This window comes from Mobula hypostoma, chromosome 1 (genome assembly GCF_963921235.1).
Source record: "Mobula hypostoma chromosome 1, sMobHyp1.1, whole genome shotgun sequence".
In the NCBI taxonomy this organism is placed as follows: domain Eukaryota; kingdom Metazoa; phylum Chordata; class Chondrichthyes; order Myliobatiformes; family Myliobatidae; genus Mobula; species Mobula hypostoma.
In genome coordinates this window covers 203,155,614-203,169,075 of record NC_086097.1, presented here as the reverse complement: position 1 = coordinate 203,169,075, position 13,462 = coordinate 203,155,614, and the positions used below count along the sequence as shown (strand labels likewise).

Sequence of the window (13,462 nt, the reverse complement as noted above, 5' to 3'; positions counted from 1 at the left end):
ATGAAACAAGCCACCAGAGGAAGTAGTAGAGGTGGAGATGGGTGCAATTACAATGTTTAAAAGGCATTTGGATAAGGATGTGGATAGGAAAGGTTGAGGGGGATATGGACCAAATAGAGGCAAATGGGACTAGCTCAGGTAAACCAGTCCTGCTGTAGGCTTTTGACCCAAAACATCGTCATTTCCTTGTCTTCTATGGATACTTCTTGACCTGCTTTGTTCTTCTTGCAGATGGTTTGTAACTCAGGTAGGCAGCTTGAATAGCATGCTCTATATTTCTGTGACTGAATACTACTGTTACTCTGAACTTTCTCGTTTAAATCAACAGCTGCTTCTTCTGAGGAAATGATGAAGAAATGTGTTGCTTGGGTGGCAGAGAGGGCACTGAGTTTTGCAGTACCATTTTCAGATATGAAACCTGTGATTTATTTGGATTTATTCCTGCCACGCATCTCTGAACTTGCCCTTTCTGCCAGTGACCGACAAACTAAGGTGAGCTACTGTTCTCTTCATCTACATTTAATACCGTGTTCTTGGTCACAGACCTACTGGAAGAGCTTGTTGCATTGCAGGGAAGTAGTGTATGTTGCTAAAGCTGATCCTCTTCCAACATACCCCGCAAATGAGTAACAATGGACCGGGAAATTTTGATTTCTCTCGCCTTATATCTGTCATGTAATTAGATGGACATTTCACATTTTATGTAGTCACTTCATAGATTGGTGATGTTTTAAATCATTGTAAAGCTTAAATTATTTCTAAAATACTACAACTTTTGTTATGCTTGATAAATCCTCTTAGGTTGCAGCTTGTGAACTGTTACATAGTGTGGTTGCTTATATGCTGGGAAAAGGATTACAGATCTCTGAAGGACAACAAGAAACAATGTACCAGCTGAACAAACGTATATATCCAGTCTTGCTCCGTCTTGGTTGTGATGTGGATAAGGTAAGAAACCACGCCCTTAAGCATGTTGATTCATTAAATTATTTTTATTAAAGCTTACTAGGATGAAATCTACAGATGGACTACATGGAAATAAACAAACTAAAGTGCATAAATTAAATATTGTAAGTTACAGAACAGTGACACCATGAATGTGATACGGCAGGGAGTTCAGAAGCCTAATGGCATAAGGGAAGAAACTATTTCCCATCCTTACAAAGAGAAAATCTGCAGATGCTGGAAATCCAAACAACTCACACAAGATGCTGGAAGAACTCAACAGGCCAGGCAGCATCTGTGGAAAAAGAAGTATAATTGATGTTTCAGGCCGAGATTCTGTGGAAGGTCTGCAGTCCTGCTGAAGGATCTTGGTCTGAAACGTCAACTGTACTCTTTTTCAGAGATGCTGTCTGTCCTGCTGAGTTCCTCCGGCATTTTGTGTGTGTTCCCCATCCTGACCATTCTTGATTTTATGCATCAGAGTCTCCTGCCTGATGGTAGAAAGTCAAAGAGAATGGGGGAGGGATCTTTAATAATATTCTGTATTATGTAAACATATCTGCTGTCCGTAAGTCAGACTCATCAATTAGTGCCCACCGAGTAAGGTATTACAGCACCAATCACCTGTGCCCTGTCTAAAAAAACCTGGAAGCCAGTTTTGATTTTTCAAATGAATATACATGGGATAAAGGGTCTATCAGCACAATGCACTGTGAACAAATAATGTCAGCATGTCAGCTCTGTGTGGAGATCCACACTGTTCTAACAAAGTTTGAATGGGAGGAAGTAGGTACAGGTTTCATTTCCCGAAGGTTTTCTCCAGTACTCTTGTATCCCTAAACAATTTTTGTTCCTCATCCGATTACTCCTACACCTGTCCACCACCATCTCATTTTAGATCATCATCATCATGTGCCATGTCATATGACATGGGTGATCATGGTCTTGACCATGATTGTTCTTGGCAAATCTTTCTATGGAAGTGATTTGCTGTGCCTTCTTCTGGGCAGTGTCTTTACAAGACAGGTGACCCCAGCCATTATCAATACTCTTCAGAGATTGTCTGCCTTGCATTAGTGGTCGCATAAACAGGACTTGTGATATGCACCAACTGCTCATATGACCATCAACCACTTGCTCCTACGGCTTCACATGACCCTAATCAGGAGGGGCTAAGCAGGTGCCATACCTTGCCTAAGAGTGACTTGCAGGCTAACGGAGGGAAGGAGCACCTTACACCTCCTTTCGTATCTCCACCCCGCCATCCACTAGATCATAATGCATACCATTAATGTCTTCAGACCGGAGCACACCTTGGCTATTTCATTCCCAATGCACTTAACACTATTCTATGTCAATGCTCCAATGTTTCTGGACCATTAGCCATTCATGAGAGAGCCTGACACTGCCAGCATATTTTTTAATGTATTTCCATTACGTGTCATACCAGAACCTAAACTACCATGCCATCTTTTCTTCCACATATTTGCAGCAACATTACCAGTAAAGAGGGTTTCTAGAAAAAGTAGTGTCTGCACTATTTATAACAATGGTTCCTTTGTGGCATTCTAATAGAGTTAAATAAAAATGTTCCATTGAAGTACTGATAGTTTCTTCAAGGATATGGAAATGGTTCTAAATTTCAACTGTTCTGAAAATGTACAAATAATTAACAAGTTGGGAGGGTCGCCCATTTCACAATTAGTATGCGGTCAACTGAAAGCAAATGCACGCAAAGTGGGTGATGTGTTGGTGTTATTATTTATCATACTTGCTGTACTATCACAATGAGGCAGAAGTGAAAGCTGAATAGTTTGTGTGTATTTCTATATGTAGGTAACCAGCCAGCTGTTTGAACCACTTGTCATGCAGCTTATTCATTGGTTCACCAATAACAGGAAATTTGAAAGTCGAGACACAGTGGCACTGCTGGAGGCTGTTCTGGTAACAATAGTTTGCTTAGTTTGATACTTTTCGAACACTCAAAGCTTTTTAATGTACTTTAAGTAAGGTGATTTTAAGCAACTTTTTAGTACACATAAGATTTTAAATATTTTTATGAGTTGTGCAATTGAGCAAATTAAGGAGATTTACAAGTATGGAAATGTCCTAGCCCGCACCTTCATGTAGGGTTCATGAATTACTGATGTTTATTTCAACCCTTTGTTGTTTAGTTTTCCTTGTTCTCCCCCCACCCCCGCCGTATTCTTAACTGTACTATAAAATGCACTATGTTGTCTATGAAATGTTTATTTTCCAAGGATGCCATCCATATAGGCCATTTCATCATATCAGTACATTGAGGTAGTGTAAGGGAAAAACAATGACGTGCAAAATAAAGTGTTACAGTTACAGAAAAAGCGCATAATGGAGACACAATCAGGTACAATGCCGTACTGAGGTAGATGGCGAAGTTGAGTCCATCTTCTACAAGAGGACTGTTCGTAGTCTTATACCAGCAGGGGAGAATCCATCCTTGATTTTGGTGCTAGCTTTCTTCAAGCTTTTGTATCTTGTGGCCAATGGGATGGGAGAGGAAGGTAGATGGGGTCCTTGATTATGTTAGCTGCTTTACTGATTAGTGAGAAGTCTGGACACAGGCTGTCAAGGGGAGGCTGATTTAGGAACTGATTATTAAAATATCCAGATGTATTCAAATGCAGAATATACACATTTGGATGGGTTGGAGAATAGCTAAAGTGAGCAATTTTAAAATACTCAGAGCTTGCTGTGGCAGAGTTTGGGATACGAAACCAATGCAGCGGTACAGTGAAAATATGTCTCTGGATGTTTTGTTTCACCCTTTGGCTAACAATGGAAGAAATATGACATAGTTACTGAGCAGTGCTTTGCAGTAAATCATTACAGTGCTGTTCAGTTTGAATTTTGTTAACCATTTTTCTAGGATGGCATTGTAGATCCAGTGGACAGTACTCTAAGAGACTTCTGTGGGCAATGTGTTCAAGAATTCCTTAAGTGGTCCATAAAACAGACAACCCCACAGCAGCAGGAGAAGAGTCCAGTGAATACAAAGTCACTCTTTAAGAGACTGTATAGCCTTGCTCTTCACCCCAATACTTTCAAGCGACTTGGAGCAGCTCTTGCATTTAATAGCTTATACCGAGAATTCAGGTAGGCGTACTTTCAATCTTCGATCCCTCAAATTAAATATAAATGGATCAAAAATGTAATGCATAATATATTGTATATTGAAGCAGAGTGTAAGGTAGCTATATGTACAAGTGTATAAAAGGAGAAAGTTGCAAATTCTTAAGATCTAAAATAAAAACACAAATGCTGGACATATTCAGCAGATCAGACAATGTCTCTGGAGAGAAAAAGAGTTAACATTTTTGTCCAATAACCTTTCATCATCAATGTATTATGACCTACTCTGAAAATGATATTGTCTGAACTTGGGTCAGTGCTCATTAAAATTAAATTGTACAGTCTTTTTATAATTTTTTGTTAAAATAGAGTTAAAAAACATTCACTTATCATTTTCTTAATTGTAAACTTTTTTATGTTTTATTTAATTGAGATAGGAAGGAGCAGCTGCCTTTACTCTCTCATTGGATTTTGCATGTTGGAGGATGAGCTTGTCTCAGTGAATATGCTGGAAATGTTCACTTGAAAGCAGATTGAGCCTTTAAGTAGTCTTATTCAAAAATTTACTTTAAAATGTTTGTTTTCAAAATATCCTTGAGAAAATGTGGCAGGTTTTTGGATGCCTTGATCAGTAACAGCAACAACAATTTATATGACCATTTAAGCTTCAAATTCAACAATTACTAATTTTAGACTAAGATGGTGAGTACCTAACTTCACGAGGGCAGATATTCATTAAAATTGTGTCCTTTCTTTCACTTCTGTTAGAACAGCTCTGTTAGTTATGTCTGGCATCTCACACACTTCCATTATATCCTACATGCTTTTAAGTCACCTTGCTACAAATGTCTCTCCACACCTGCTTATCACCTCCCCTGGTGCTCCTTGTTGTAGCGTGGATGAAATCACCGGAGAGACAGAGTCACTGGTAGAAACAAAGCAGCTTCTTTATTCAACCCAACAAGGTGCAGCAGGCATCATACGGACGGAGACACTTTCGGTAGAACTCCTCCGTTGGAGGGTCAGACACCCTGAGCCAATAGGCTGGTCCTGGACTTATTTCCTGGCATAAATTACATATTACTATTTAATTATTTATGGTTTTATTACTATTTATTTATGGTGCAACTGTAACAAAAACCAATTTCCCTCGGGATCAATAAAGTATGACTATGAAAGGTCTGCTAGCCCAATGTGGGCTCGATATTTATATGCTAAACACAAAGGCAATCACTACTTAAAAAGTTATAGACAATGCTTCCATTTGAAGCTACATACAAAACATCACACCTCCTAACTTCACTCTTTCCTTCCGACGCCAACATGTCTGGGTTGGTATCCACAGCCTTTAGGATTTATTTGGCATTTTACGTGCTAACATAGAAGACAATTAATATTTATAATGTATAGATAATACTGTCTTTGAAACTACAACATCAGGTCAAACTATGGCGCCAGAAGCATCTAGTATTCACAACCTTTTAGGAAGCGCATTGTTGTGGACTCAATCCACAGTACTTTGTCAAATAGAAGTCTGGTGGCCAAAGTCATTTAAGTGTAAACAAATCATCTACCCTAAAGAACTCACTCTAACACTCCTCTTTCTCTCATTCTCCTATAACATTCCTTCTTCAATCCTTTACCTCTTCCTCCTAATCACCTCCCAGCTTCTCCCATCATACTCCCCTCCCCACTCACCTATCTTCTCCATCAATTGGCTTTACCCATCACCTTCTAACTTGTACTTCTTGCCTTCTCCCCCAACCTCTTATTCTGGCTTCTTCCCCTTCCTTTCCCGTCCTGATGAAAGGTCTCAGTCCAAAATTCTGACTGTTTATCCCTTTCCATAGATGCTGCCTGACCTGCTGAATTCCTCCAGCATCTTGTATGTGTTGGATTTCAAGGATCTGCAGAATCTCTTGTATTTATGATTTTCTACAAATGTAAATGTAATTTGCTCTAGTCATATGAAATCTGTGTTTCACACGATCACATCTTGTATTCCTCTACTAAATCCTGTTCCATTCCAGGATTATTCTCGTGAACCTCCTGTGGATACTCTCCAGTAGCGGTATATCTTAGCTAGGGGCCTGAAACTGTTCACGATACACCAAGTACAGCCTGAAAATGCCTGATAAAACCTCAGCATCATATCCTTGCTTTTGCATATATTCTAGTCTTGAATGCTAACATTGTATTTGGCTTCCTTACCACCGACTCAACCTGCAAGTTAACCTTTAAGGAATCATGCACAATGACCCAAGTCCTTTGAACCTTTGAATTTTCTCTCCATTTAGAAAACAGTCTACCCCTTTATTCCTAAGTGCACGACTATGCACTTCCCTACACTATATTCCATCTGCGTTTTCTTTACCCAGTCTCCCGATCTGTCGGTCCTTCCGCACCTCCTGCTTCTTCAACAATACATGGTCCTCCATTTATCATCATATTGTTGCAGACTTGGCTACAAAGCCATCAATTGTGTCATCCAAATCATTCACATATAGCGTGAAAAGAAGCAGTCCCAACACCAACCACTAGTCACTGACCCCCAATCAGAAGAGGCCCCCTTTATTCCTTCTCTTTGCCTCCTACCAGTCAGACAATCTTCTATCCATGCTTGTATCTTTCCTGTAATACCATGAGTCTTAGCTTGTTAAGCAGTCTCATATGTGACACCTTGTCAAAGGCTTCTGAAAATCCAAGTAAACAAATCCTCTTCTACTATTTAAGTTGCTATGCACTGTTGAATCAAATTTTGCAAAATATCCTTCAAATAAACATTGAAAAGACTGAATGATAATTCTTAGCCACCTTCAAAAGTACCAGTGCTGCATCATTACTCTCATTCTACCATCCTGATATTTGTTGGTCCTGCGTAAGGGCACACAGAACCTTGGATTCCTTTAAATCTGACCAAACTCAAGTGTTATTTGCTTCCTTTCTGCAATTTTGCCCATTTCCACGTTGCTTTGGCTCAAACACTTACCAAAACTTTTATCAACTGAAAACCTTTTTTCTAGAAATCTTTGTCCTCCATTTTTCAGAAGTTCAAACTTACGACTGAATTTTAACAAGTTGATGTACAACACTTAATCTTGTTTATCCTTTGCTCTTCTAACCAGGGATAATGCGGCTTCTTTGTTCCTGGATATATCAGCCTAACCTTACTCTATTTTCTGAACCCTCATCTTCCTCCCTCAATTCTCCAATTACCCTTTCATCTTCCTGCTTGTGCCGTCATTAGCATTAACTACTATTTAATTGAATCCCCTTGTTAAACCTCTATCCTCATCCTTAAAATCAGCCTTTCACCCAGTCTCATTGTTTTCTGTGTTAAAAATGTGACATAAAATGTATTCTTCCGTTTGATGCGAGTTTTCGTAGCAAGGGCTGATTATTTCGTATTCAAGGAAGAAATTTTTTTTCTAAGAAATGTGCTTCTTAAAACATCATGTTCTTAAATAGAGTCTTTGGACTTAATAATACAGTGGATTCCAGTTCACTGGGACACATTGGGACCAATACCTTTAGGATTGAGCACCAATCCCTACAATACTGTAATGTTAAAGTTCATTCAGCTCAGCGTATTGACTTTGCTGTTCCCAATGCAGCCTGTAAGTGGCGCCTGTGGCACAGAGTATATGATAATATACAACCGTAATCACCTGTGGAGATCAATAAAAGTGGATTCTGGTTAATTAGAACACATTTGGACCAGTGTATTTTTGGCCAAATTAAGCGGCAGTCCCAATTAGCTGAAGTTTTATTGAAATAGTTAAAAGGTATAAAAAGACAAACTGCTGTTTAACTGAGCAACAATATATGTACATAAATGAAATGCAGAGAAAATTAGAACATTACCAATACCTCTACAGTACTATAAAACTGTGTATTAGTTCCTATTCGTTATCGATGGAGGAATTCATCTGCTGTGCTCTTACGATTGACTGTAGATGAGCAAAATCAGTGCCGATAATGGACTTCCTTCATACAATGCTTTAGCTGAATGCATCCTCCAAATCTTCATTCTCAATGTAACATTCAAGATGATTGTCGATACCTTTGAATTCTTCATAATCCCTAAGTGATATGGTTTCATTTTCACTTCCGGTCCTTTATGGCAACTCCGTTTGAACCCTGGTAAGCAAAACAATTCCAGGTTGTCTTGCTGTTTATTTCTCCCCAACTATCAGTGACAAAGATCACTGCGTGACTGATGCTATTTTAAAAACTGATCGCTCTGAGCACGGTGTGATGTCCAATGGCTACGCAAGTGCACGAGACTGATGCAGTCCAGGCAACATTCTCCCACCCTAATTAAGCGGCATTGTGTCCCAAATAAGTGGCTGCCTTGATGAACCAACAGCTCAATTAACCGGAATCGAATGTATATAAGATCTGTGTGTGCTTTTTTATATTCTACAATAAAGTTGCTGTTTTTTTTAGGGAGGAAAGTACCTTGGTTGACCAGTTTGTGTTTGAAGTATTGGTTGTCTATGTGGAAAGCCTTGCCCTTGCACATTCCGATGATAAATCATTGGGTAAGTTGGTTTCAGTATCTGTAATTTTCTGGTATCTACGTATGCTAAAGTATCAATATTTTAACATTGTGCCTTAGTTTAACCTTGCTGTCTTTCTGGAAGGAATTTGATCTCTCTTTTGATAGATAAGAACAAAATGCTGGAGGATCAGTGGATTAAACAGCATAAGAACATAACATAAGAAACAGGAGCAGGAGTAGGACATCTGGCCTGTGGAGCTTACTCCGCTATTCAATAAGATCATGGCCAACATAAGGAGAACTCTACATATATACTAGAACAGGTTACTAAGAACGGGACAGAGACAATGGTAGTGGGATTAGTCGCTGAGAAAGCTTTTGATTCAGTTAGTTGGGCATTCCTATACAGAGTGTTAGGAAGATTTGGCTTTCAAGAAAAGTTTATTAAAGTAATCCAGACTTTATATGACAGCCCTACAGCTCGAATTAAGATAAATGGGGACCTCTCTGACTCCTTTATTTTAGAGAGAGGAACTAGACAGAGATGCCCAGTTTCTCCTCTCCTTTTTGCGCTATATATTGAACCACTTGCCCAACTAATAAGACAGAGCGAAATGGTAAAAGGTATCAAGGTGGCAGGGATTGAACAGCAAGTGGCGTTATTCACAGATTATAGGATTGTTTACACTGTTGGATGACTTTGGGAAAATATCAGGTTATAAAATAAATGTGAAGAAAACGCAGGTTATGTCCCTAAATTATACACCATCCAAAAAAACTGCAGGATACATATGATCTTAAGTGGGAAGCTAAATCATTAAAATATTTAGGAATAACCCTGCCGAAGGATCTTTCAACTCTGTCACAGGTAAATTATGGGCCATTAATTTCAGAGGTAAAAGCAGATATGCACAGATGGAATCTTATCCTCTTTTTAAGTTTAAATTCAAGGATAAATACCATAAAAATGAATATTGTCCCTCGGTTATTCTATCTTTTCCGGACTTTACCTGTGGAGGTGGATGATAATCAATTCAGGGAATGGGACAAATGGATTTCCCACTTTATCTGGCAAGGAAAGAAACCTAGAATTCGATATAATACCTTACAGTTAGGGAAGGAAGGAGGAGGTATGGTACTTCCTTGCTTGAGAAATTGTTTTTATGCTTCACAGATAACCCCTCTGTTATATTGGTGTAATAGGGAATATAAGGCTAGATGGAAGGAAATAGAATTTGGATTGGTTGACTGTTTTCTTCTACAGGCCTCAATAGCTGACAAAGGATTGATGGCCCAATTGGAAAAGTTTAAAAACAGCTGGATAAATCTTACATTAAAAGTATGGCAGAAGGTGATTAATTCATGTGGAGTCAATAACATGTTAAAACTTTTCAGATGGTGTGCATATGATACCGAATTCCTTCCCAACAGAAGAGATAAAAGATTTGAACTATGGATAAAGAAAGGTCTTACAACCTACCTCTCATTTATACATAAAAGAGTATTACAAAGTTTCCAATTCCTGCAGGACAAACATGGCCTAGAACACAATGACTTTTTTGGGTACCTTCAAGTACGACATCATGTTAACCTGAGTTGTAGATATACAGACTTATCAACAGTAGAATTAGAATTTTTCAAGATTCTGAATTCGGCTTGCAGTTCAATACCAAGTAAATCAGTTTCTCGATTATATAATGCACTCTCCCATGCTAAAAATGTAAACACATTGTATATTAAAGAGAAGTGGGAGAAAGAAGCGAGGTTGGTACTTTCAGAGGAGGCTTGGGGGAAAATATGCAGCTTTCAATGGTCCTCGACTAACTCTTTGATTTGGAGAGAACATTGTTGGAAAAATATTATAAGATACTTCAAGACCCCATATCAGAAAAAATATAAAGACACAAACGTGTCATGTTGGAGAAGGTGCAGCTCCAAGGAGGCAAATCATTTCCATATTTTCTGGGATTGCCCTAAATTAAGTTTATACTGGAAAGGTATTCACAGAACATTAGTTAAGGTACTTAAGACCCAGATACCTCTGAACTTTGAGACGCTCTATTTGGGCATGTATTGTTTCTTGAACAGAAGAATTTTAGCGGCAAGTAAGAAATCAATCACTAGAAAGTGGCTAAATCCAATACCACCTACATTAGAAGATTGGCACGAAATTATCATGGAAATATTTAAAATGGAAAAGATGACTTACTCTCTGAGAATTCAAAAAGAAAAATTTTATCAAATTTGAAATAAATGGATTGAATATATATCCCCAAAGCGAACAGACTTTAGATGACTCTCCTAATGATTTGTACTACTCTCCTCATCAACAAAGTAATATTGTTAATGTAAGCACCCTTGGTCCAAATGTTTACTGTTTTTTTTTGGAAAACAGAGAATTAACACAAGTAAAGGAAAAGATTTGGGAAAGGGGAAAGGTTATACATGTAAAAAAAAGTTCATGATACTTGTGATTTCCTTATCCAAATAAAAATTAAAAATATAAAAAAAGATCATGACTGATCTGGCCATGGACTCATCTCCACCTACCTGCCTTTTCCCCATAACCCTTAATTCCCTTACTATGCAAAAATCTATCTAACCTTGTCTTAAGTGTATTTGCTGAGGTAGCCTTCACTGCTTCATTGGGCAGAGAATTCTACAGATATACCACTTTCTGGGAAAAGCAGTTCCTCCCCATCTCCATCCTAAATCTGCTCCCCCGAATCTTGAGACTATGTCCCCTAGTTCTAGTTTCACCTATCAGTGAAACAACTTTCCGGCCTCTAACTTATCTGTCCCTTTCATAATTTTATATATTTCTATAAGATCCCCTCTCATTCTTCTGAATTCCAGTGAGTATAAACCAGGCAACTCAATCTCTTCACATAGTCTAACCAACTCATCTGTGGAATTAACCTGGTGAACCTCCTCTACACCATATCTGTGGAGGCAGAGAAAAACATAATGTCTGCCTATTTATCCAGTTCGTTAATTCACAAGCAAGTTGGTCTTACATACAATACTTCAAAAGTAACTTCAGCATGAGACATGTCCCAAGGATTGTGAACCTAATCCCAATAAAATGTCTGAAACTAAAATGGCAATAGTTTCAAAAAAATGTATTTCCATAAGCACTTTTGTTTTATTTCACATTGGATGTCACTTTCATGAGTTGTGTTGCATTATTTTATATAATGTGGTTAGAACATTGTTGTCATGAGTTGGAAATTCCTTAAAATGTAATTTAATTTTCATATTGATGAGATTTTGTTCTTTGGTAACAATCTATTTTAAAATAAAGCAAATGGATATATTTTCTCTGTAGGTACAGTTCAGCAATGCTGTGATGTTATTGATCACCTAAAACGGATTATAAAACAGAAAGCTCCTGATTTAAATAAACCTGCCAAAAGACGTGTGCCCAGGTTTGACTGTTACTTCTTGTGAACTTTTCAGCTTCATAACTCAAAAAATGTGTCCATTTGTTGTTCGTTATCCATTGCAGTTAGAGCAATATTCTCATGTTTCAGATATATATGAATTATTTATTAGAAATTCTCTTCCTTGCACTGTATTGCATTTTCTCCTGTATCTATTATTGCTGGTTTGGTGCCAGATAAATTATACAGGTACTTCATCATTTTAAAATGAATTTCATTACCATTTTTGGATGGATGGTACTTTCAAGCCCTTTTTGTTATATATACATGTGTAGAGTCAACATGAAAAGAATCCCTTCAGCCTAACTGGCCCATCAAGTGCATATCTAAGTTGGTCTCTTTCGCCTGCATTTGCCCATATCTTTGGAAACTGTCCCTTTCCATTTACCTTTCGAACTGCCTTTTAAAAGTTGTTACTGTACCTGTCTCAATGACATCCTCTGGTTATTCATTCCATATATGAGCCACCTCTGTATAAAATGGTTACCTCTACTAACTCTTATTAAATTATTTACCTCTGGCCTTCAAGCTATGCCCTCTCGTTCTTAATTCATGTTCCCTGAGAAAAAGAGTATGAGCAGTCAGTCTATCGGTGCCCCTCATGTCTTGATCTGGCTATGTCAATCTTTGTGGGATCTCACTGAGGGTTGATTGTGTTCTTAGTTTAGAAGCAACTACTTCCTCCAAGCAGTGTCAGTCTTCACAAGTTATCTACATTTCCAAACCCCACGTACACTTCTGATCCTTTACAAAAAAAAGAGAGACAGCATATACATTGTCCCACTGCAACCTAGTTCAGTGTATTTTGGATGAAGTTACTTAAGAGCATAGGAAACAGGAGAAGACTAGTCAATCCCTTGATCCTGCTCTCCTATTCAGTAAAATCATGGCTGTAAAATCATATCTTGTACTCGGCACAACTTTCAATTGCTCTGCCATATCCTTTGATTCCCTTGTTTACATATGTCAGTCTCTTCCTTGAATATATTCTGTGACCTCCTCTGCAGTTCTCTGGGTAGAGAATTCCAGTTACAAAGCTCTGAGAGAAGAAATTTCTCTTCAACCCATTCCATTCGTTTTTCTATTACTTACTGCATGCTGACTTCATGTATTTCATGACATAAGTCGCAAGATCCAAGATCTTTGTACCACAATATTTTATATTATCACTCCATATAAATAATTTTTCACTCTTCCTTATTATAGAGAATCCTATTTCCCTCTCTTTCCAGCTTTAGTAATTGTTCTTTCTTACCAGTCTGATGTGCTTTTGATGACATTCATGACCATTTGTGTCATGTATTGATACCTGTAAAAACAGAACCCAAGTGTTACCCAGGGATGGCCTGTATACAGTTTTAGTCTTCTTCATGAAGGAAAGATGTGGCTTGGGGGCCATGCAGAGAAGGTTCATGTGTGATGGGATTATTATGTGGAATGATGGGGCAGAACAGATTTTATG

General features: G+C 38.1%; 1 protein-coding gene across 3 annotated transcripts in view; it reads left to right on the top strand.

Moving 5' to 3' along the window:
• prkdc (protein kinase, DNA-activated, catalytic subunit) overlaps positions 1-13,462 on the top strand; it is a 303,035-nt gene that overhangs the window by 109,577 nt on the left and 179,996 nt on the right. For all 3 annotated transcript variants that reach the window (XR_010019774.1, XM_063063262.1, XM_063063255.1), the window contains exons 24-29: positions 329-492; positions 802-948; positions 2,782-2,889; positions 3,851-4,077; positions 8,503-8,597; positions 11,886-11,985. Coding sequence is in view for 2 of the 3 variants with exons in the window: in XM_063063262.1 (XP_062919332.1) it covers positions 329-492; positions 802-948; positions 2,782-2,889; positions 3,851-4,077; positions 8,503-8,597; positions 11,886-11,985 (841 nt within the window). In the remaining variant the exon portion in view is untranslated. The remainder of the gene's footprint in view (positions 1-328; positions 493-801; positions 949-2,781; positions 2,890-3,850; positions 4,078-8,502; positions 8,598-11,885; positions 11,986-13,462) is intronic.